Below are 25,266 nucleotides of genomic sequence, written 5' to 3'. Positions count from 1 at the left end.
CACACACACACACACACACACACACACACACGCCCCTTTCTCATCACGACAACAGACAGAGGAGGCAACATGGCTGATAAACCGTGTGTGTTTTTATTGATGACTCACGACAAGCACACACAAACACAAACAGAATATATAGTTGTTATTATCTCACTAATGTGATCAAACACACACACACACACACACACACACACACACACAAACAAACACACAGACACACACACAGACACACACACACACACACACACACACACACACACACACACTTAATGGGGAGGCGGCTCTTTTATCTGAGAGCAGCTCCATTTGCTGCGAGACAGAGACAGAAACAGAGAGAGAGAGAGAGAGAGAGACAGAGAGAGAGAGAGAGAGAGAGAGAAACAGAAACAGAGAAACAGAGATACAGAAACAGAGAGAGAGAGAGAGAGAGAGAGAGAAACAGAGAGACAGAGATGAACTCAGCTCTGCTGAAAGCGGACTCCGGTATTTTTCTACCTACAGGCGTCGCAGCCGCTGCTGTGACTCCATCTGTCTGTTAGAACCGGGAGACTCCCCGTCTGTCTTTCTGTCTCTCTGTCTCTCTGTCTCTCTGTCTGTCTGTATGTTGGCATGTTAATGCCTCTGTTACTCCTTGATGCTTCCAGTGTGTTTCTACTTTCACCTTTCCCAGATGGGAGGGTGATCTGCGGACCTTGGTGAAGACAGCTGCAGCTGAAGGAGTGAGCCGACGTTCAGGACGTGACTGGACCGCAGAGGAGGAGCAGTTCACTGGGACAGAAGCTGGGAGACTACGCAGGTCCGTAGGTGACACATGTACCTTAATTTAACCCGTCACTTAACCTGTGATTTGTTTACTGAGCTACAGACAGCAGCACTGACACTGACAGCAAAAGTACAAGTACAAGAAGTAATGTGGTATTAGTTATTATTTTATCCTGTATGTTCGTATTTCTTCATCTGTATCAAACATATATAACCCTCTGACAGCAGTGGATCAGTCTATTTATTCATTTGATGGTTGATTGATTAAATGATTGATTGATGTAAAAGAAAAGAAAAAAAACTGACAGGACATAGACGTCTTGACCACCAGGACATCCTGACATGTGTATAATAGTTCACAAGTTTGTAGGTTAAAATACAAAAGAACGTTTAAAACTCAATTCCTGAAACACTGATTTAAAAAAAATAGTGTTGATATTAATTACTTTTCAAGTCTTTGGTGGTTTGGCTTGGTAGCCTGGTCCTACCAGACTCTGGTACAAGAGCCTGGTCCTACCAGACTCTGGTACACTAGCCTGGTCCTACCAGACGCTGGTACAAGAGTCTGGTCCTACCAGACTCTGGTACACTAGCCTGGTCCTACCAGACTCTGGTACACTAGCCTGGTCCTACCAGACTCTGGTATAAGAGCCTGGTCTGAAAATTGAGCGGAAGTACGTAGGAGGGCGGAGCCAGGCAATTGGCTAGGGTCACCAGTAACCCTAACCCTATTCTCATGAACGGGTTCATATGATATCTCACGAAACTATGCTCACCGGTCATGTCACAAAGTTTTTGACAGTTGTTACAGATAAATTTAACCGACAAAAGGTGAGCATTATGTGAAGACAGTTTAGACACCAAAATGACTACTTAGGATTAGAAAGAATATGATGGTTTGAATTAAAACTCTCACGGGACATGAACACCTGTGTTGTAAACACACACACAAAATAAGAGGACCCCGAAAAATCTACCAAGAGATAATTTGTCATCGTGGTTGACACACGTCCGGTTAAACATTTGATTACTTATCACAAGTGACAAGTGAGATCATCAGCCTAAACTTAAGTTTAATATCTTCTTCAGCAGCCTGATACATATTCAGTACTGTGGACTGAATATTGATGTTAGTAGTGATGTAGTTTTTAATGTGTTTATTTTGCGTTAAGGAAACACAAAATAACTTCAGACGGACAGCAGATTATTTTCTTCATGTGGTTGTGTTGAACTTTATCCATTTTTTTTTCTGTAAGATTTTTTTCATGACTTGATGAGTCAGCTCTGCTCTGGATAAAACTGTATTTTTAATAGAATTTATTTTTGATTTCCAAATATCTGCTGGCTTTTTATCTCTGCACTTCATTCCTCCTTGAATTTAATTTTTGATCAGCTCTTCATGTTACTTTCATCATTGTACATTCTGCTGAGCTTTAATATTAAAATAAGTTTAGACAGATGTTTTACTGATGTTTTACGGCTGTTATCTCCATCACAGCAGAAGGTTGTAAGGGTTGTAGAGATCAACAGTGACCACCCACTTCTTTAATGGCGCTGTTTACAGGAGTGATTTTTCCCCTTTGACTGTCTCCGTTGACGTTTCATGAAATGCTCATATAAAGGGTTTTAAACTTGGAACCATGCCAACCAACTACGAGAGAAACCGTGTCCAGAAAACATTTGATTCAGCGGAAAAAAAAACATTTTAAAAACAGCAAAAAAGGCAAAGATAAGACTGTGTATAGAATCAGAGACTTCACTGGTACTAGCTCGCTGTAGCCATTCTCGGGTTTGTTAAACATTTCCATGCTAACAGAGAGCTCCATCACTCAGAGATGTTGCTGTTATGCTTAGGCTTGTGGGTAGTGTAATATTTCTCCTTAAGATCTAATAAAACCTGCTGCAGTTGGATCCAGCTTAATTTCATAAAGACTTGTGTCTTCTATAAAAGCAAAAACCTTCGTTAGCTCGGGGTTAGTCTACCTCGGATGGTTTAGACTTCATGGCTGATAATCTAAATCCTAATGGAGAAAATCAGTGGGGTTTCACTTCCAGAACCATCTCTGGTCTAAATACCCTCCCATCCTCCGTCACAGCAAGAGGCAGTCTCTGGCTGATCTGTGCAGTGCATACTGGATAATTCATCTGAAACTAACTGGAAACAGTTTCACTGAACCTCATCACCCTTATCTGATAGCTCCTTGACTCCTCGGTCCTCGGCAGAACCGGAAGTTGTTCTGTCCTTCCTCAGTGAAGGCCGTCTCAAAGCTCTTATTTCTGCCTCGAGGACCGAGCATCGAGGAGGGATCATCGAGGAGCTATAGGCGAGGAAACACAAGAGCAGCCTTCCTGGAAGCTGTGCAGCTGAAAGAGTTGCTAACTCCGCCCTCCTCTGATGCGGGCCTCGTGGGAGGGATTAAGACGTGAGGAAGGGGAGGCAAGTGGAGGACTCGAGGAGGCAATTTAAGCGACACGAGAAGCAGCGCTGGTGTTTTTAACCTGATCCATTATTCTCTCTGACAGGAATTGATGTCATCATGATGCTGCCGATCTCCAGGTTCAAAGGTCAGCCGGTTGGCATGGTAACCACCACCACAGCCCCCTTCCTGTCCTTCAGCTGTGACCCCGCCCCCCAATGGCTCTGGTTGGCCACGCCCCCTCTGCTGTTCTACCAACCAGCTGTTTTCATACCTGAACACACACACCTAATACAGGTAACACACACACACCTGATACAGGTAACATTAACACACACACCTGATACATGGTAACACACACCTGATGTAGGTAACACACACACACCTGATACATGGTAACACACACCTGATGTAGGTAACACACACACACACACCTGATACAGGTAACACACACACCTAACCACCATTGCTGATTAAAATGTATCTGTTAGGGACTGTTCGTTATTTATTTCAGGGGCCACCAGAGGAGTTTTTGGACCTTTAGTCAAAATAGACCTGACCCTCACTTCACCAGCAATACATTTTGGATGACCCTCCAAAATGACATGGAAAAAAGGGATGACCCTCCCCAACAATTTATTGATGTCTTCTGTACTGGTTTGTGCTTGGCAAAGACAAACAGATAGCTATTGTTTTTTTTTTTACAGCCATTACATACATGACTAAACCTCTGCATTCTCATCTTATACATCACACTCCTCTGTTATGGTGTGGGGGCCATTTCAGTAGATTTACTCACTAACATTGTTATGGTGTGGGGGCCATTTCAGGAGATTAACTCACTAACATTGTTATGGTGTGGGGGCCATTTCAGTAGATTTACTCACTAACATTCTTATGGTGTGGGGGCCATTTCAGTAGATTTACTCACTAACATTGTTATGGAAACACAATAAGCATGGAAACTAAATGCACACTTCCTGCATTACTTCAAATACTCACAATACACAAGTTACTCCTCTAGTAAACTAGTATTCACATGAAATAAAACAATAAAACATTGAGACCATTCAGCAAAACACACTGGGTAATTCAACACTGGTTGCTATGGACTGGTCACTAGGCTTCCTCACTCATTGTATATTTTAGCATAAAGGTAAAGTTGCCAAAGCTGAACATTATCCAAAACTCCATTTCTCAGACAAGCGTCAATTTGGGAGCCTCCATGCTATCACTCCTTCCTTCTCAAATGTCTTGAAAAGGCTGTTGTTTTTATATATATATAGATATCATGCCCTCCCAGCTGGTGCAATCCGCAAGCTTTGACTTTTCAAAATAAAAGCTTGCGTCTGGCCCGTTATGTTTTTGTACGGTGTTTTGGATGTTTTTTAACTAAACTCTAAAGCTACAGTTCAGCTGACTAAATAGGGAGGGACCCATCTGCTAGTGATAGGGGCTGAGACTGAGAGAGCTACATGGAGCTCCATGGATAAATATGCACCAAACAAGCCACTTTGAAATGTTGCTGTTCTCAAGAATACAAAAGTTGGGTGACCCTCCCCCTTAGACAAAAAAAATTGGACGACCCTCCCCTCAACAAAGAATAAAAAGACATGACCCGCCCCTATTTTCCTCCGGTGGTCCATTCCATAACTACCGAACGGTCCCTTAATGGAAGGGTTAATCTGTTAAAGTTAGCAGGAATCAACTGTCCACTGAAACCTGTGGCTTAAATTGGTCCATCTGGTTTGCGAGGAATCTCGCGTTGGTGAGAAGGATACTAGGAAGCGGCTGTTTGTTTGCCTCTTTAGCCTTACCTGCACGCCGGCCCTGCAGCCTCTCTTTAGCCTCCTGTCCCTGCACCACCAGCGTCTCCTGCCTGTGGGTATGGTAATCCATGGAGAGCCCGGGAGCCTGGCCATTTCTGTCGGATGTCGTTAGAGCCGAGAAACTTGTCTGTAACCGCACACTCACATGCGTTACCTAATTTTTAGTAGACCAAGCTGGCTGGAGATGCAGTTCGTCGAGCAGAATGTAATCAGGACAGAGTAACAAACAGCCAAATCAAACACCGAAAAGATGAGGACTGAACCGCTGCGTCCATGTGGGCCGCCATGTTGCCTCTGTAGTCTCTGGCTGCGGCCTAACTGTGGCTCTCATCCTGACTGAAGTCTCTTAGTGTGGGGAGTAAGGGGGACAGACCAAAGTGCTGTAGTTGTTAACTTAGCAGTAGATTGATTTGCTACACATACAGCTAATGTTCATGGCAAATTTAATTGTGGGTTAGCCCAGCGCTGTCAATCATACTGAACATAACTTCATGATGTTGAACGGTGCTGTGACATTATAAAGTTACGGTTTAGCCACCGAGCAGTAGCGTTAGACACTTGTAGCACATCATTTGGAGCTGCTCTCAGTCTTCCTCTGCACATTGCACATCATTAAATCATGGGGAACCTTTGGCCGTTCTGAAGAATCTCAAGACTCATGTAATGTTTCATCTTGTCTCTTCATGATACAATCTCTTAAACTGTCTAAACGGTTTGAATGGAAGCTGGTAGTTTAGAGTTAAAGCCGTCAATATATCAGTGTTACTGCATCAGTCTGTTTCTGTGATAAAATCTGTGAATGATTTCAAGTTCACCAGTTAAAACAGCGATTATTTCAGTCGTCTAATGTGAAGTGGCTCCTCTGCAGTCTGGAGATAAGATGAAACTTTAATGATCCCTGAGGGCAAAGAGAATAATTGTCTGTTAATTATTGGTGGCGTGGTAATTATCTCATGCAGCTCTTCTTCAGTGGCAGAGTTTAACATCTTATAAGCAGACTTTATGATTTGATTTATCCTCTAAGTTTGTGTGGACTGAACAAAGAAAACTGATAAACTCTGACAGCTTTAAAGAAGGTACACACTGAGCTGAAACCTTGACGACAGATTCTTCTGTTTGTTTTTAAATGTGTGAACATTTAGAACACGTCCTACTGATTATCTATGTCCCATCAGTTCCTTATATTCTGTTCTTTACATGACTGGAAAGTTCCTGTGGTTCTCAGGTTCTGAGCAGGTGACTCACAGAGGAGATAAAAAAGTAAAAAATGTTCTTGTCGTTTCAGTGGGAACGTCCGGCTGTTGAAGTGGTTCCTCTCGTTCCTTCATTCTATCGCTCTTCACATCTTCATCCTCCTCATCTTCTTCATCCTCTCCCCACGGTAAATATGGGATTATGTTTGTGCCTTTAATTCCAAGCAAAACTTCTCAGGTATCAAACAAAATCACTAACTCAAGCAACACAGTCGTCCTTTTCTTTGCAGTTCCCTCTGCTTCTTTCTCAATGATCAGTCTCAATTTACATTGTACAACTTAACCAATACCATAGCATTGTGTATTATCAGACTAATAGCAACCACAACAATTTGTAGTTAGCTGGATAATAATTTGTCATAATAGACCATATAGCTACGTTACTGACCTAATAACATTACCTGGGACAGCATCGTTTACTTGTTCTACAGAGAGAAGACAATAATTAATACAGCTCCATTGAGTAAGGCCTCACTAAGCCTAGATGATTCCCATGGCAAATTAGCTCAGTAACATAGCTACAGTAAGCCAACGTTACTTGGCATTTCTTTTAGATAACGTTAGCAGTTAGCTAACATTAAAAGCTAACTTACACAGCTTTACTAGCTAGCTAGTAACTTAACAAAACGAAACAACAAACGTCTAGTAACCATGCTTGCAACGTAGATCACAGACAAGATATGTGATTAATACTTATACTTTACTAATCTTAGGAATCTGCTGTGGAGTTGCTTGTGTGTCCTCCAAAGTCTCTAACATTAGCTGCACTGAAACGTCAAGGCAGGCAGGCATTGAGCTGTCACTCAAACGTACTCCAAAAACTCATCAGCCAATGGGGACGCATACTTGTAACACCCACCCACAAGAGAGGTTTGTGCCAGAATTGCAAACAAAGAGTTTGGAAGCGCACACGCGAAAGCTGGGAGCAGAACTGCAAACATGATGGAGAGAGCAAAAGACTGATCATGGAGAAAGAAGCAGAGGGAACTGGAAACAAAAGGACACAATATCAGACAAATAAAAGATCAAGAGTTTACAACTACACAAATGTTTTGTTTGCAAGTTTTAAGTTTTACCTTTGAGGTGACAATTTTTTTGCTTGAGTTAGTGATTTTTGTTTGATAGTACAAACAGACATTAGTATGATGCTAACATGCTAACATGTGTGCAGCTAGCTGAAGGCTGGACCTCTCCAGAGGAAGTGTTCCAGAGGAGAGACAAGCCCCTCCTCCTGACCAATCACATCATCCAGAGGCCAGAGAGACACACCCCCAGGACTCGCTCGCTGCTGAGATCACCTGACACAGGTGGGTGGAGCCAGATCCAGCCCTTTGATTGGCTGGGCGACTGAAATTGTCCGTCCAATCAGGAACATGGCTCCTCTGTTAGCCCTGCCTCCTTGTTAAAACATGTTTGGATTTGTTCATGCAGCCGGGGGCGGAGACAGAAACACTCACTTCCTGTTAGAGCTGATTCATTTAAATGTTATGACCTATAACTTTGTTAAAAATCTCTGCAGGCGATCTATTGCTGATGTTTTAATCCCACAGACTGAAGATGATCTGTTAACCTCTCTGGTCACAGAATATACCTTCAAATCAGAAAAATATCAATCACAATCTCTCAGATTCAACAACAATGAAGAGTTGATATAAAACATCCTGTTGAGTCGATTCTGAACCAATCAGCTCTTAGATCAGTTGAGAGTCAGGCGTTTCCCATCATGCTCTGGGTCTTCCAGCCAGTGGAGAGCTAGGGAGCGTTCAGCCCCAACAAAACCCTCCTGTCTTTTTATAACCACAAGTTTACAGACACGTCTCTGGTGATTGGCTAACATCTCTGACATGCCCACCAAACCAGAGAAAACAAACTTCAACACTCGCTGCACAACGTTCAGAGGAAACATGTCGTTCAACCCTGAATCTGCAGCAGAAAGGTGCACGCTGTTAGAGATTAAATGTTCTTCAACTGCGCCTGGCTCTAGAACTTTCACCCTCCTCGATCTCATGACGTCATGGTTCCCACGTGTGCATGACATCAGAGGAAGTTGGGATCAAGTCGGTCATGAATCTAATGTCAGAAGATTTAGGGGGACTTTCCTGCCGCCAGGACACCCGGGGTGCGTTCAGACAAAACGTAACAAATGATTTCCTGCCCAGCAAAGAAAATATTTATTTACATAACCCACATTTACAAAACTGTGGCCGCCTTGATCTCATGACATCATGGTTCCCACATGTGCCTTACGTCAGAGCGACTCTGGATCAAGTCGTTGCATCTGCCAGAACACTTGGGGCGGTTTCAGAGGGTTACTTAACAAACGTTTTCCTGTCAAGCAAAGAAAATTCTTATTTACATTTATTGTGAAAAGCATCAATTCCTGTTGGCAGCTGGGATCAAACCAGCGACTTTTGCAGACCAGATGTGTTTTTTCAGTACTGCATTAACGTTTGCCATGTTTCCATGACAACAGTGCTCATTGCTGGGAGGTGATTGGCTGTGTGGCTTGCCGTTCAGAGACAATGTGTGTGTGTGTGTGTGTGTGTGTGTGTGTGTGTTTTCTGACACACACATACACACACACACACACACACACACACACACACACACGAGCTGTCAAATGTAATATGAAGATGATTGGTCAATTTAAAATCACCCAGTGAAGCATGATGGGAATATTCTGCTGCGGCAGACCTGAGACAGCAGAAATGTTTCTGTCTTTATGTGTTTTATTAAATGACTCGAGACAACGACAGGATCGGAGCTAAAGAAATACGCGGTTCAAATCTTTATAAATATGTTTTTAATCTTAAACTCTGATTCTTATTTGAAGAAATCAATGATCTGTTTAGAGTTTGTTGTGTAGAAACAGTAATGAGGTTGTTTTTTAACAGAAAAGTTTCACATTAGAGTTTAATCTCTAGAGGATGTCAGAGAAACTGTAGCTCCACTTTAAATGTCAGCCTTATAATTGTGAAACTGTCAGTGTTTGCTTACGCAAGTGAGATTGAGCTGTTTGGGTTCTGACTGACACAAATTTGACTGGACTGGATTATATTTGACTGGACTAGATATAACTGGACTGGTTTTCAGTCTCATCTCTTCATGTTGTTCATGTGTGATTCCCTCATTAACACAGAGATTCTGTTTCTAATTAAAACAGAAACTGAATTCCTCGGTTGGTTTGCACTCGGATGTATTTATGTTGTATGTTTTTCCCCAGAAGCCTCTCTGTCAATTTGTTTGAGAGACGTTCACAGGCTGTCAGGGGCTTGTGGAAGCAAACAAATGCAGATTAAATTTGCTTTTATTTCTGTGAACGTGGGTGTGTGTTCGTGTTGTAGAGGTTTTCTGGCTAAAGCTCAGTTTCTGTTCAGTTTACACTGTCAGGATTGATTTGTCTCAGGTTTTCAACACATGGTAACAGATAGAAACTGTCTGCATGTGAAATTTAATTCTGCTAAACTCAGACTGGAAATCACACAACAGCACATTGAATAAAATCGTGATGTCTCCAACAACGAGCCTGTGCAACGATAAAAGATGAATAAGGCCTGAATGCTGTGTTACATAACCGGACGAAGGAAGTGAATACAGCAACAAGGAAACGCTCTAAAAGCTGAATTCTGTAAATTCAACAGGAAAAGTAGGATCAGAGACGTCAAATGTCAGATGTCAGTGTTGAGGAACAACAACAGATTGTCACATAGAGATGATAAAAGACCTCCAGATGTCCACGACAATCAATTTCAGGTGGTCTTGTACAGACGATACTTACGTCAAACCAAGTCGTTATTTTATATTTGAATGTATAACTGTGGATTCTGACATAGAGTTTCTGTCAAACAAATGGAGGTGATTTGGAGTGTGTGTGTGTGTGTGTGTGTGTGTGAGTGAGTCTGTGTGTGTGTGTGTGTGTGTGTGTGTGTGTGTGTGTGTGTGTGTGTGTGTGTGTGTGTGTGTGTGTGTGTGTGTGTGTGTGTGTGTGTGTGTGTGTGTGTTGCAGCTGTAGTGATGTTCTTGGCAGCAAGCAGGGACTCACATTAACTTGTGTGTGGGCGTTAGGCAGCTGAGCGCTCTGACTGGCAGCCTGCTTTCATTAAACTGCTTGTGTGTTCACTGTGTGTGTGTGTGTGTGTGTGTGTGTGTGTGTGTATGTGTGTGTGTGTTCGCTGTGTCTGTGTGCTTGTGTTTGGCTGTTTAAGTCCACAGCGTTTGAGCTGCTGTAGAGTTATTCATTCCCTCTGAATGTGACATCATTAAAAATGAAAAGAAATGACCCCATAAACATAGTCTGTAGTCCTTCCTGCACTGCACATCGTCTAGTCTCTCAATCTTTAGCTCTACTAATAAAGGCAATAAAAGCACAAAAATAACCCTAATGAATAAATAATAACAGTCTGCATGACGCTGTCATCCTTCACACTGCCCTAACCCAGCTGGACCAGAGGAACACGTGACAATGTTGTTCATAGACTTTACTTCAGAATTCAACACCATTCTGTCCTTCAAGCTCAGAGACCTGAGACCTGGGACTGACCTGGTACTCTGCAGAGACCTGGGACTGACCTGGTACTCTGCAGAGACCTGGTACTCTGCAGAGACCTGGGACTGACCTGGTACTCTGCAGAGACCTGTGACTATGCAGAGACCTGGGACTATGCAGAGACCTGGAACTGACCTGGTACTCTGCAGAGACCTGGGACTGACCTGAAGACCCAAATAAAGAACCTTTAACCTAGAAGCAATCCTGTCTGGACGTCTGAAGGCAGAATGAATCAACCACAGATGACAGTTACACCAATATCTACTTGTCCTTTGTGATTGCCGACCCCGCCCTGATAAGTTTCACCTGTCCCTCATTATCTTCCTCCTCAGAGTATTTATTCTGTTTCCTGTTCTCTGTGCCAGTTCATCTCAGTTCCCCTGTGTCTAACATTGCAGCATTATCTCTCGTGTATACTTCTTGTGGATTAAGATCAGCTTCTGTTTTTGCATACATCTTAGCGCACTGTTTTTTGGATACCTCTGCTTGTTCTTGGACTGCTTTCCTCTGATCTAAACCCTGACTGACAGCTAAATCCTTTTTGACTGTTATATTTTAGAGTTTGCTCTTCGTTTGAGTCCTCCATCTGTTGCAGTAGTGTCACGAGCACAGCATTAACCCCTTTGACACCAGTGGTGGAATGTAATTAAGTATGTTTACTCCATTACTGTACTTAAGTCCAAATGTTGAGGTACTTGTACTTAACTTGAGTGTTTTCTTTTTATGCCACTTTCTACTTCTACTCCACTACGTTTCAGAACGAAATATTGTACTTTTTACCCCACTACATTAATCTGACGGCTTTAGTTACTACTAGTACTTTACACATTAAGATTTCTGCTAAAAAATCTGATGTTTTATTCTAAATGAAAGTAGCCAACAATATAACGGCCTACAAGTCCAGCTCAAATGATTAGACCATTAAACACACAATTGTTTGGATCATTTCCAGTTTCTAAAATGGGAGGATTTTACTTTTTAATACTTTAACTACCTTTTCTTGATGATACTTACAGACTTTTACTGAAGTAACATTTTCAATGCTGGACTTTTACTGTAACAGAGTATTTAACAGTGCGGTATTCATACTTTTAATGAAGTAAACAACCTTAATACTTCATCCACCACTTTTTGTTGCACATATGTTTTATTGTCACTACAATACTGCTGCTGTCAACAAATTTAGGTCAGTGTTTCCTGAAAGGAGTACCAACGTGTGGAGGCAGACTAATCTGCCAGCACATGTGAATGTGAAAATGTGTTAAAACGTGAAATGAGACCAGAAGCGTGTCGACCTGTGATGATCGGCTGTCTCAAACTGATTTATCTATCACATACAAACAGAACATCTGATTTGTGCGTCCTTTTCTATATGACTACATTTCATTTTTCATTAGCTCATTTTTTTCAGATAACTTTCCTGAAAGTCCGGGAACATTAGCAGTAGTTTTGGATGGATTTTCAGGATCACAGAAGAGACTGCAGATTTAGTTACAGCCCCAATATGAAAGCAGAATAATTACATTACATTACATTAAATGTCATTTAGCTGACGCTTTTATCCAAAGCAACTTCCAATTAAATGCTTTCAATCTTGAAGGTGCAAACTCCAGACAACAAGTAAGTGTAAGTACATTAGCTTTAAATAAGCAAAACTACAAAGAGCCATATGAAAGTGAAGCTTTTTTTATCTGAGGTGCAGTCGGAAGAGATGTGTTTTTAGCCTTCGGCGGAAGATGCGTAGGCTTTTGGCCGGAGTGGGCGGGTTGGGGTATACGGTTTGACCATGTCCTGGATGTAAGCTGGGGCTGATCCATTCGTGGCCCTGTATGCAAGTACTAGTGTCTTGAAGCGGATGCAGGCAACCGGTAACCAGTGAAGGGAGCGGAGGAGCGGTGTAGTGTGAGAGAACTTGGGGAGGTTAAAGACAAGTCGAGCTGCTGCATTCTGAATGAGCTGCAGGAGCTGGGTGGCACATGCAGGCAGACCAGCCAGGAGGGAGTTGCAGCAGTCTAGACGTGAGATAACTAGAGCCTGAACCAGAACCTGAGCCGCCTTCTGCATTAGAAGTGATGTTTTGCAGCATGTATCTACACGATCAGGTAGTTGCAGCGATGTTGGCAGTGAAGGAGAGTTTGTCGTTAAGTGTCACACCCAGGTTTCTAGCAGTCTGGGTGGGGACTACCTCAGAGTTTTCAATTGTTATAGTCAGGTCCTGGGTAGGAGAGCCCTTCCCTGGAAGGAAAAGGACCTCAGTCTCTTCAAGGTTGAGTTCCAGATGGTGTGGAGACATTCAAGAAGAGATATCAGTCAGACAGGCCGAGATACGTGCTGCTACTTCCGTTTCAGACTCAGGAAAGGAGAGAATTAGTTGGGTGTCATCTGCATAGCTGTGATAAGAAAAGTTGTGCAAGTGTGTGACAGACCAGAGAGAGTTGGTGTACAGAGAGAAGAGGAGGGGACCCAGGACTGATCCCTGAGGAACCCCAGTTTTGAGTGGGCAAGGTTCTGAGCTAGATCCTCTCCAAGTTACCCGGTAGGTTCGGTCTGTCAGGTAAGATTTGAGCAAAGAGAACACAGAGCCTGAGATACCCAGATCCTTGAGTGTCGAAATGAGGATCTGGTGGTTCACTGTGTCAAAGGCAGCAGCAAGGTCCAGAAGGATGATGAGGTAGTTATTTACTTCAGACTAGTCGAGTGTTGGATTTTTGAGTAGTGGGGTCACTCTTGCCTCTTTGAGAGCATCGGGGAAACAGCCAGTTGACAACGAGATGTTAATGAGATGAGTGAGAAAAGGAAGGAGGTCCGGAGCAATGGACTGGAGAAGGTGAGAAGGGATAGGATGAAGGGGGCAGGTGGTTGGGGTAATCAAAGTAAGAATTTGATTTGGAGATAGAGGGGTGAAAGAGGAAAGAGTACTGGAAGTGATGGATGGAAAGATGATTTCAGGAAGTGTGGTGGAGAATGAAGAGCCCATGTCAGCCATTCTTTTACAAAGTAGTTGACAAAGTGGGTTGGTAGGAGGGAGGAGGTGGACTGGGGGAATCTAGGAGGTTAGAGAAGATGGAGAAACGTTTTTTGGGGATGGAGAAAGAGGATTCAATTTTAGTTTTATAGAAAGAGCTTTTTGCTGCAGAAATAGAGGCAGCAAAGGAGGAACGAAGATACTGATTTCCACCATTTCCTTTCCGCTGCCCGTATAGCATGCTCTGAGTCAGACAACCACAGAGCTGGGGAGGACTTGCGAGCCTGCTGTAAAGTAAGTCACATTAAGTAAGACCACTAGCCTGGATGCCAGCCGAACTTAGCCCCGCCCAGAACATTCGAGGTCGGGAAGTTCGGTCTGGACTTGATCCGTTGCGGAGCAATTATGCTCGAACAAGATCTGTTCGGACCAATCAAATTGTGAGGGCGGGCTTTATACGATGATGGACAGATACAGTAACAAACAGTAACGTCTCTCTCACATACATACACACACACACACACACACACACACACACACACACACACACAGCTGATGGTGTCGCTGCGACTTAGCTGTTCAAGTCACAGAGGCTGGTTTTAGAACGTAAGAGACTTCACCTGTTTCAATGGCTAATAGAGAAATCAGCTGGTAAAGTCATCTAAAAACTATAGAAATTAAATTATCAATAATCCATTTTATTTCTACGTTACAAACAGCTTTACGAAATGGCAGAGTTTTAGACGGAGCGGAGCCTCAACAACCTGAAAGCACGGTAGTGTTATATGGTGGGCGTAACGTTATCCACATTCATATTTACATGAAACAAATGATATATCCAGCTTCAAAAAAGTCTAAAAGTCGGGAGTTAGAACCGAAGTGCATTGTGCAAAGAGTGGTTGCTATGGAGACGAAACACTGTCTCGTCTGTTGACAGTTGAGTTGAGTTCCATTGCTCTGATTGGTTGTATGTCTATCCAATGAGTGCATAGGAATTTTCTTTCCCTGTTCGGTTGAAACACGCCCCATAATCACAGCCCAATGGAGCGGTTTCAGACTCACATTCTGACTAGAATCTGAGTATGACCATGTCAGGCTACAAGACCACAACATTTTGACCAAAAAACACAGCACATTCAGCCAAACACACAGCAGAAGTAAAAGAAGAGGCAGAACCCACATTAAAAGCAGCAAAGACAAGTAGCAACAGCAAAAGACAGCAGAATGAGCAACATAACCAGAACAAACACAATCAATTTAACCTTAAGGCAGCAGATCCAATGACAGTGGGCAGAGAAGTCTAATAAAGTAAGTACTTATCTTAATATCTAGCTGTCTGACAGTAAGTCTCCTCAGAAGTCAAATGCACTCTGTAATAATATCACGGTGATTTATCTTCTCGTAGAGTCTCACAGTCCTGGAGCTCAACGTATGAACTTTGGTGCTGGACGAAAGGTCAAGAGATCGTTCAAATCTTCAGGCTTCATGACTAAAAGCTGTTTCATGCTTCTTGTGTTCAGCACGGCCGGTGCAGACGGCGATATGACACAAACGCGGCCTGGGCGACTGTTAGTTGAGGCTCTGATCGCAAAGCCGCGCACCTCCAAGACGTTCATATAGACCACGTTGCAATGATTGGATACAGAAGAGAAGAAGTTGTTTCTTCGAGCCGCTCTGACCACAATAAGTATGAAAGACCAGACGGTTCGTGACGACCATAAGTGCCGTCCGCAGTGCCCCGACCGCTCTGAACGCAAGAATCATGAAACCCGTTTGAGTCAGCTGAATCTTTTGGTTAGTTCTAAGTTTATGAAGGTGCTGAAGTGTCACTGAGCAAGGCAATGATGGAGAACCAGACCAACATGTTTCTGTGCGCAGGTCGAGTTAGAAGAGACGCCACAAAGACCAGGGACACCGAGCCACACACCTCCTCCTCCCTGCAGCTCCTCGCTGCGTCTCCTCTTCAGCTGCCTCTCCTCGCTGCTCCTCCAACAGGTCAGTCTGTTTCCTCATCAGCTGGTTTCTGTTTTGGATCAGTAACAGGTTCTGGATCAGGAACAGGTTATGGATCACACAGGGTTAGGGGGAACACTTCCTGTTGACACGTCGCTGTCAGCTGCTTTGTTCTTTAGTTTATTATTTTATTTCATCTGACAGAGATTAAAATACTGGTAATGAGTGATAACCTGCTCTGGGTTGCACCATCTGTGCGTAAGTTCAAATGTAGACTATTTTGAACAAAAGTTCTCACTTAGGGGACTGTATTATTATAATAATAATAATAATAATAATAATAATAAACACTCCATCAAGAATAGTGCTTTTCACTGATTGGCCACGAAAGTGAAAATGTCATTTTCTGCAACACTATTCTGTTAAGTTTGGACTTTACACCAGAGCAAGCTGAGATTAACCTTACGTCTCCAACAAACAAAAAAAACAACTTTAGTATCAAACTAAATAGTTTCAGCGTATCGATCCTCGATCTTTCCACCCAAACTTAGAATTATGCACAGATGCTGCAACATGCTGCTTTTATTAGTTTCTGGATCAGTAACAGCTTCTGGTTCTGTTGTGGTTCAAATGAAGGAAGCAAATCATGTTCCTGCACCTTTACAGAGAAATATGCTCAGTTATTGTGGATCAATAACAGGTTCTGGTTCTCTTTCTGTTCTGGTTCTAGATGGAAGGGTTAACGGTGCTGCTGCAGCTTTAAACAGAACTGTGCTGAATAATTGTAGATCACACAGACATGACATCTTTATAACTAAAACATGAAGAAGAAAAGTCTGACGTCTAAATCTGTTTTTATTATTTCATATTAGACTCTGCAGCATGGTCAAAGCTGGTTGAAGCTAGTTAAAGATGGTTAAAGCTGGGTAAACCTAGTTAAAGATGGTTCTAGATGGTTTAAGATGGTTAAAACATTCAGAGCTATTGTTGTTTCATAGTTTGAATATTTTACTTCTTAAACCAAGGATTCCTCTCTGCAGTCTGCACTGAGCACGCTCAGAAAATACAAAAACATCTGAGTTCTCATATAAACATTCATTGTTTGGCCAGTTTCTAAAACGTCAAACTGAACCAGAGTGATTCTTACCTGAGGTCACGTGCTGCTGAATTATGGGAATGGTGGTCTTGTTGCAGCCATAGACTGTAAAAATAACGCACGCAGCAGTCTCCCGTTGGTTTGTGGACTGCTGTTTAGAAGCTTTGAGTTTGGAGATACGGGCGTCACCATCTTTGTTTTTTGCAACCGGATGTGACGATTTGTGAGAGTGTGGAAGTAGGAAGGATGACACGGCTAAAGCCAGTGTTGTTTATGGTTTCATGATGTTGTGCTAAGCTAAACGCTAAAGAGGGAAAGTTTTTGATTTTCAACCCTTCTGAAGCGAGTCATCCAACGGAGATTTACCGGCAGATGAACTGGAGACATTCGTCTGCATGTACGGCAGAACAGGAAACCTGCACACTTTCCCTCAAGTTAGCAGCTAATGCTCGGTGCTACAGAACACTGAACAAGACATTTCTAGGTGACCAAAATGTTCCAGTGAATTTGCTGAAGTGAAAACACAGTGAGAGGGTCAAAGATAAAAACACGGACAACAGCCAAAAACAAGTTGAGGTCTATTTTGATGTGCCCAGTGTTAGCATGGTTAGCAATGCTAACTCTCTGTCCTGACTGACAGGTCCTAAAGCATCCTGTGCTTTATCGTCTATTTTAGAATAAATGGAACCATCATTTACTAACTGAACATCGTGCTGTGTTGAAGAAGACTTGAAACTAGAGATTGAGACCATGAACTCATTATGAAAATGTTTACTGAGGTAATAAATCAAGAGAGAAGTAGGCTCATTTTCTCATAGACTTCTATAAAAACAGACTTCTTTTTGGAGCCAGTGGAGTCTCCCCCTGCTGGAAGTTAGAGAGAATGCAACTTTAAGGAGCTTCAGCTTTGGCTTCACTTTTCAGAACCCAGAAGTTTTGTACGTTATTTTAATTTTTACAGTCTGTGTTTGCAGATGAATTATAGAGACAGAGCGCATTGCTTGAAAATCTGAAAGCTACGCCCACAGGGGGAAAACAACTCTCTGCTTCTATTGACATGTGTTGTGTGAAGGTGCCTCGTCGTCAATTCTGTCTGCTAGCAAACAACAGAAACATGCCTAAAAGCTGCTGTGTGGTGATATTTACTACCAACAATGTGTATAATCCATAACTTAAGTTTTTATAAAATGCATACCCGCAAAGCTGAGTTTTTATGGGGACGAAAGTGGAAACAGACATCAGGAATCAGCAGAGCGAATGGGGAGATGCTAAGCTAACGATATGTCCAATGTTACGTTTGCAGCAAGCATTTTGTTACCAAGTCAAACATCTAATTATCAGTTTCGGGCTAACTATATTTCTGTAAATTAAGATTAAGCCTTTTGCTACAAAGGCAAATATGCAAATGTTAGTCTATATCCACGACATTCCACTTCCGAGATTGTTCCGGTGCTGCCGGAAATTCTGCTGGATCACGCTCTTTTACTATCTGTCTAATCTGAGTTTTCTGTTGCACGACTAAAACTACTTTTGAACGTACACATGTTCCATCAAAACAAGTTCCTTCCTGAGACTATTTAGCAGAGGCACCGTTTCTCCGTCCAGAGCTTAGCACCGCCCACGATGATTGTGATTGGTTTAAAGAAATGTCAATAAACCAGAGCATGTTATACTCCCTGCCTTTGCACCACTGTGGAGGAAGGTCTGGCAAATTGAGACTAGTTTTAGGCTAACTATATTTCAAATATAAGCTAGTGATGCTAGCTTAGTGTCTCCCCATTCTCTCTGCTGATTCCAGTTTCTTGACCCTGTTGGTAGTGAATATCACCACACAGCAGCTTTTAGGCATGTTTCTGTTGTTTGCTAGCAGACAGAATAAAGAGGAGGAAACCATTATGCATTGTGGGACTTGTGGTTTCTCTAACGGTTGTTTCCGCAGCGTATCGTTGCAGACTCTCACTGGTTCTTTATTGTATGATAATTAGGATTCAGCTGTTGTTGATTTCATGTTGTTGTGGATCTGAAGCCCCAGCATCTGCTTTGTTTCCTGCAGCAGCGAGACAAATCTGCAGCTCAGCATGTCATTTTAGAAAATTATCTGACTAACAGCAACACAAAGCAAATAAAAAACAGCAGTGGGGAGAAGAACAAACAGTTCAGACCAAAATCAGAGGCATTGTGTAAATGTCTCTCAGATATTCATTCACTGATTTGTTGATCTATTGATCTGCAACTGCCAATCAGCAGCTTCAGCCACATTTCTATGTATTAAAATAAGTATTCTAGCAAGTTTTGTCAATAAATTTTTGTCAATAAAAATTTGTCAATAAAAAGATGATTAACTAATTAAAAATAAAATGAATTAACTCAGTTTACACAAAGTCTAAAAATAAGTTTTTAGTTTAGTTAGTGTGTTGTGCTGCTTCATCAATAATAAATGATTCATCAGCTTTTAAAAAACAGCTCGTTACAGCTCTGTGTCTGCTTTGTTTGATTATCCTGAAACTGTGTGTGTGTGTGTGTGTGTCTGTGTGATTTCTCAAAGGCATTGTTTAATCTCCTTCCCACACTCCCCTGCTCCTCTGATCGTAACTTGTGTGTGTGTTTTAATGAGGTAATGAGTTCTGAGTTCTGAATAAAGCCGATAAGGGCACACGCACGCACACACGCACACACACACACACACACACACACACACACAGACACACACACACACACACACACACACACACACACACACACACACAGAAACACACAGCTGAATATTCGGGTGAGTAGATTATCTACATTGATCGGGTTAATGTTTAGGGTTGGGCTTCGTTTTGATTTTAACATTTCCGATTCTTACCCACGATTCCATTTCTTTGAGGACTGGAGTTGAAACAGGGCACATGATTATTTGTTATTTGAGCGCCACTTACTGTGCTCCACAGCTGCTACACAACAAACACCTGCTGGAAGTGCGGCCGTCGCTACTGAAACCAAAACTTGCGCGTGTTAAATCTGGAACCGATTATCGGATTCCAAACCAAATTTCACAATCAAATTCAATAACAATTCGATTGGTTGGAACAGGTTCTCCATGCCGAATCCTACAATGAAATCCATGCAACAATCTGTCCTAATGATATATCTGATCTGTTCAGTCCTGTTGCTCTGGACTTTAATCTCTGTAATCTGCACCTGGTCCTCACCTGGAGCCCCTCCCCCCCTCAGACAACTATAACATGTTCTTCATAGATGCGAAAGCCCATACCACAATAAAGCTCACTTTCTGAACGGCTCTGGTTCCAGAGTGATTTTTCCCGTTCAGAATCTCTGTTGACTTTCATTAGATGCTGATATAACAAGTTTTAAGCCTGGAACCAACCAGCAACGAGAGGAATTAGGACCATAAAACATTGACTCGTCTGTCATGATCAGCTTGTGATCTCCTATATCTATTGTAGAAGGGCACGGCCGCCGCCTAGGAGGGTTGTGATTGGTTCATCCCCTAATCAATAACAGATAAGCAGTGTAGCTAGGCTCCCATCGATGTTTCATCTGGTGTTTCTGTCACACTCCCACTCCTTCCTCATGTTTTTACTTTTATTTCACATTTATCTTCTTACTTTGCTCACTTCCTGTTTTATTTTGATACTCGTTTCCTCTGCAGGTAATTTTTTATCTGCCTTCCCACCTTGTGTGATAACCTGCCAGCCCTAATGTCCTGCACCTGTCTCTGTCTCCCTCATGTGTTCATATTCACTCCTTTCTCTTTTTTCTCTGCCAGTTCATCTTCTACCCTCGTGTCGAGAGTTACAGCCATTTCCCCTGTGTGCTTAGGAACTGTTTATTACGACCGTTCTGCTCTGTGTTTGTGGAAACCCTTTTGTGACTTTAACTGCATGTCTGAGTCCCCTGTTTGCCACCAGCCTGACAGTTTCAGAGCTGGGACAGCAGATGTGGGGATCAGGTTGGATGTCCTAACCAAATCCAGGAGATTCACAGTGGAGGTCTGATGGTTTTGTGCACCTATTATAGTAGCAACACACGCTCGATTGTTGAGACTCATCACTTCTTCAGTTTAAGAGGAAAACGTAGTTGTCTTCTCGTGGTTATCCTGGAAGGTTGCTCAACAAGACAAGAATGCACCTTTCCATCTCTGCTCACATAAACATCTGTAATTCTCCCCATTTTCCAAAGATGTTAGGGCAGTTTCTCCTCATTGATTAATACCACATATCTTAAGACCGTTCACAGAAGAAGATTTCACATCCATTAGATGTTCCTTTTTACACTGAGTCAAATGTTTTTATAATCCACAGTTTGCTCAACTGTTCTTGATTTGGTTTAGGTACTATTGTTGCGTTGCCAGTTGAGGGAAGTGTTGTTGTTGCGTTGCCCGTTGAGGGAAGTGTTGTTGTTGTTGTTGCGTTGCCCGTTGAGGGAAGTGTTGTTGTTGTTGTTGTGTTGCCCGTTGAGGGAAGTGTTGTTGTTGTTGCGTTGCCCGTTGAGGGAAGTGTTGTTGTTGTTGTTGTTGCGTTGCCCGTTGAGGGAAGTGTTTTAAGATGCTAACCTATCAAAGTGTGAGGGAGTTACTGGAACAGATTCCTCACTGTTTGTAACACGACGGAAGATAACAATGCTTCCATTTCTGTCAGAATCGTCTCGATTTCTTCGTAGATGCTTTTCCGATCACTTTTCAGGTGGAGGTGTGATGGTTTTATCCACCTTAATGGGCGCAACACCCTGAGAATTTACAGTTAAAAACAAAGAAAAAAGTGTAAAAACACTGCACTGCAAAGTGCTGTTTGATTTCAAAGTAACTCACAGCCTCTGTGTCAGTAAAAAGCTCCTGATCTCTGTTGTGTTCAGGAGCAGTTTGATAAAGTGACTCTATAAACTGAGACCAGAGCTTTATTGAACACTCTAACACACACACACACACACACACACACACACACACACACACTATTCTGCAGGATGTAATTGGGTGTTTTTCAGGAAGACAGCTCATAGCTCATCTTTACAGCTTTTATACTGCAGACACACACACACACACGGGCTGCTGTGGCTCAGATGGTAGAGCGACTATCAGTTGGAAGGGCACTGGTTTGATCCCTGGCCCTGCAGTCTGCATATAATAGTGTCTATGGGCATGGGCGCCCTGGTAGCTCACCTGGTAGAGTTTGCGCCCAGTGTACTGAAGCTCAGTCCTTTCCGCAGCGGCCAGAGTTCGAATTCGACCTGTGGCCCTTTGCTGCATTTCTTCCCCGTCTCTCTCCCCCCTTTACAGTCTACAACTGGCCTATCAATTAAATGCCAAAATGTCCCCAAAAAATAATCTTAAAAAAGTGTCTTTGGGCATGACACTGAACGTCTGCTGTGCGACTGGTGTGTGAATGCATGAATCTGATGAGCAGATCTATAGTCACGGTTACGGGTTAGGGAAACAGGAAGTGATGCAGCAGTAACGATGTGCATGGCTCACAGAAACAGAAACGGAGAAAGAAAAGGGTCTTTGAATGTCAGGTTAAGGTTCAAAGCCAGTCCAGATAGTTCTCTCTACCAGACTAAATGCTTTTTAATTTGGGATTAATCACGAGTTATCTACGGACAATCATGAGATTAATCATGACTACATTTTAAAAATGATTTATTTGATTTAGTTTCATCATGTTTGCTTCCCCCTTCTCTAACCAAGACTTTACATTCAAAGTTTTACATTTTCAAATCTCTTTTTTAACTCTCCAAGGATTAAATGTTCATAACACAGAGTAAAAACTGATCTTGTTTTCAGTCGGAGCGTCCTGTCAACAGTTTGTTGTTGGATGGATGTTAGATTAGATTAAAGAGAACAAAAAGGAGACACAGTTGTAAAATTTGTTTCCATCTTGTGACAGAAAGACATAAATATCAAAATAAACGGATAAGAGAGATGTTCATGGCTGCTGACAAACTCAGAAACAAATCATCTTTATTTATTAAATGTTTCTTCTCATCTGCGTCTCTTTTCAGCTGATGAATTAATGAAACTCAAACGTGAATAAAACATGAAATAAAAAGCTGAAACTGCTGTAGTTTTAAAATTTTAAATAATAAAAGAGTCATGAAGTTCATATTCATCATGTGTCTAATGTTACATGCTAAATACGGACGATAAAAACCGTTTAATCACAGCGCCACCTGCAGGACAAACATTCATCTTCCGTTCTCTCGTCTCCTCTTCAGTTCACGTCAGGACCAATGTTTTTCTGACCGACTTTCTGTTTTTCAGAATAAAATTAGCAATCACCATCTCAACATACATACACAGACATACATACACACACACACACACACGGAACACACACGCACACACACACACACACACACACACACAGAGTTTATTTTAGTTTATTAATAATTAAAGAGATGAAGTTTGAGAAAAAAGAGCTGATTTATGTAACTTTTCTCCGTTGTCCTGTTCTTCTTTCTGCTCGTTGCTTCATCAGCTGTTTCCTCTTGTGTGTGTGTGTGTGTGTGTGTGTGTGTGTGTGTGTGTGTGTGTGTGTGTGTGTGTGTGTTTGTGAGTGAGTGTGTGTGATCCATCACAGCCTCCAGCAGTAGTGAACTAATTGGAGGTTTACCCTCGAGACGCTGATGTACCAACTTTGTGTGTGTGTGTGTGTGTGTGTGTGTGTGTGTCTATGTGTGTGTGTGTGTGTGTTTGTGTGTGTGTGTGTGTGTGTGTGTGTGTGTGTGTGTGTGTTTGTGTGTGTGTGTGCATCACATTGTAAGGACCTAATTGTTAACCAACGCTGTGGGGACCAAGCTGACGGCCCTCACACGTTGATAAGGGATTAAAGCTGGGTTTATGGTCGGCATGGTGTTCCTGGCCTGAAGTCTACAAGCAATAAAATGAGTCCTCCACATCTGTCGTTGCCAGGACGATGGCTCCATGAATGTTTGGCTGCATCGTCGTGCAGCTCTGAAGCATTTTGCTAGAGGAAAAACATGACAGATCTCTTTGTCAAAGCTGAAAAAAATAGCTTCATGGAAACAGTGTTCTTACCATCGAGCGGATGGCGGTCGTTTAGAATCACGATAATATTTAGAGTAGATAAATGTAATGTTCGGCAGTACGACGGAGTTTATCATGCATGTGTTTACTACTGTTGCCAGGCAGCCTGCTTTCATTTATTCACAGATTATTGTGTTTGTACGCCCTCTGGTGTTTCGGAGAATACTGCAATGAACGATGCATTGAGCATCAACATCTCCGTGCATGCACGTAGCGCTCACGCCAATGTGTCACACACAGGTAAAAACAGAGCTTCAAAGGTTAAGATTAGATTTCCATTTGGAGACACTTTCCTTTGCATTGTTACTGTGGTGGGTGTGGGGGGGGGGGGTTTCTATGTTAGGAACTCATGCTGTGTCAGTTGAGACAGGTATCCAGGTGTCATTCAGGTCAGGTCCAACATGACCTCATAACCTTTCCAGTACTTCAACTCTGTGTCTCCATGGAGACGGGACACAGTTGTTCTGCTACTGAGTTTTTCCGTAACAGTTACATTGTTTTAATGTTTGTTCGTCTTCGTGTTCGACAGTTTTCAGTAAATATATTTTTTAGCTTTCTGACGATGTGATCATCCTTAGCCCCGCCCCCCTGTGTGTGAGCATCGTCATGGTTATTGGTTGGTGCTGACTGTGTTTCCATGGCAACCCCGGACCTGCTTCTCCAAGCTGTGATTGGTCTTTCAGTCTCTCACATTTTATACCAAATCGGAAGTTAATGGAAACCAGAGGGGAGGAAGGGGGGGGGGGCGGGGATAATAGAGAAAAGGTAGAGAAATAAAGAAATAAAAGGATTATAAAGGACGGATGAAGAGAGGAAGTCAAAAAATGAGATTGAGACACTTCAAACGAATTTGAGCTACGTACACACACACACACACACACACACACACACACACACACAGACACAGACACAGACACACACACACACACACACACACACACACAGACACACACACACACACACAGACACAGACACACACACACACACACAGAAACAGACACACACACACACACACACACTCCCATTCTGATGCAGATGAATCGTGTTTTCATACCCTGACTGAAAACGAGTGAGAGATATTAAAAAAGAGAGAGGATGAAAGGCTTCTTTTCCCATGATGCCGTTTAATCGACTCAGCGCCACCACACCTGTCAATCACCTGCAGCCAGCTGCTCTGTGTTTATAGATATCCATAACATTAATGATATAATGTCAGGGCACATTCTGCTCCATATGTTCTTTATTTTAGGGTTCAGACCAGAAACAGTGATCCAGTGATTCTCTGCAGCGTCGTGCGCCAATGGGAGTGTCACTTCCTGTTCTTAAACTCCCCAACGTAGCTCAAGTAGACTTCATATTTCACAGTTCCTCGGCAGTTCAGAGCTTGTGTTTGGTGT

At 42.5% G+C, this 25,266-nt stretch overlaps 1 protein-coding gene across 1 annotated transcript in view; it reads left to right on the top strand.

Moving 5' to 3' along the window:
• Positions 1 to 402: 402 nt before the first annotated feature.
• The window catches only part of LOC116065057, a 77,282-nt gene continuing 52,418 nt past the window's right edge, over positions 403 to 25,266 (top strand). Inside the window, exons 1-5 of the mRNA XM_031320509.2 lie at positions 403 to 799; positions 3,289 to 3,479; positions 6,297 to 6,392; positions 7,436 to 7,571; positions 15,654 to 15,770. Coding sequence (XP_031176369.1) covers positions 3,303 to 3,479; positions 6,297 to 6,392; positions 7,436 to 7,571; positions 15,654 to 15,770 — 526 coding nt within the window. The 5' untranslated portion in view covers positions 403 to 799; positions 3,289 to 3,302. The remainder of the gene's footprint in view (positions 800 to 3,288; positions 3,480 to 6,296; positions 6,393 to 7,435; positions 7,572 to 15,653; positions 15,771 to 25,266) is intronic.

Source organism: Sander lucioperca, chromosome 22 (genome assembly GCF_008315115.2).
Source record: "Sander lucioperca isolate FBNREF2018 chromosome 22, SLUC_FBN_1.2, whole genome shotgun sequence".
Taxonomy (NCBI): Eukaryota; Metazoa; Chordata; class Actinopteri; order Perciformes; family Percidae; genus Sander; species Sander lucioperca.
Note: the sequence above shows the minus strand (reverse complement) of the source record. Positions and strands in the feature narration are given on the sequence as shown.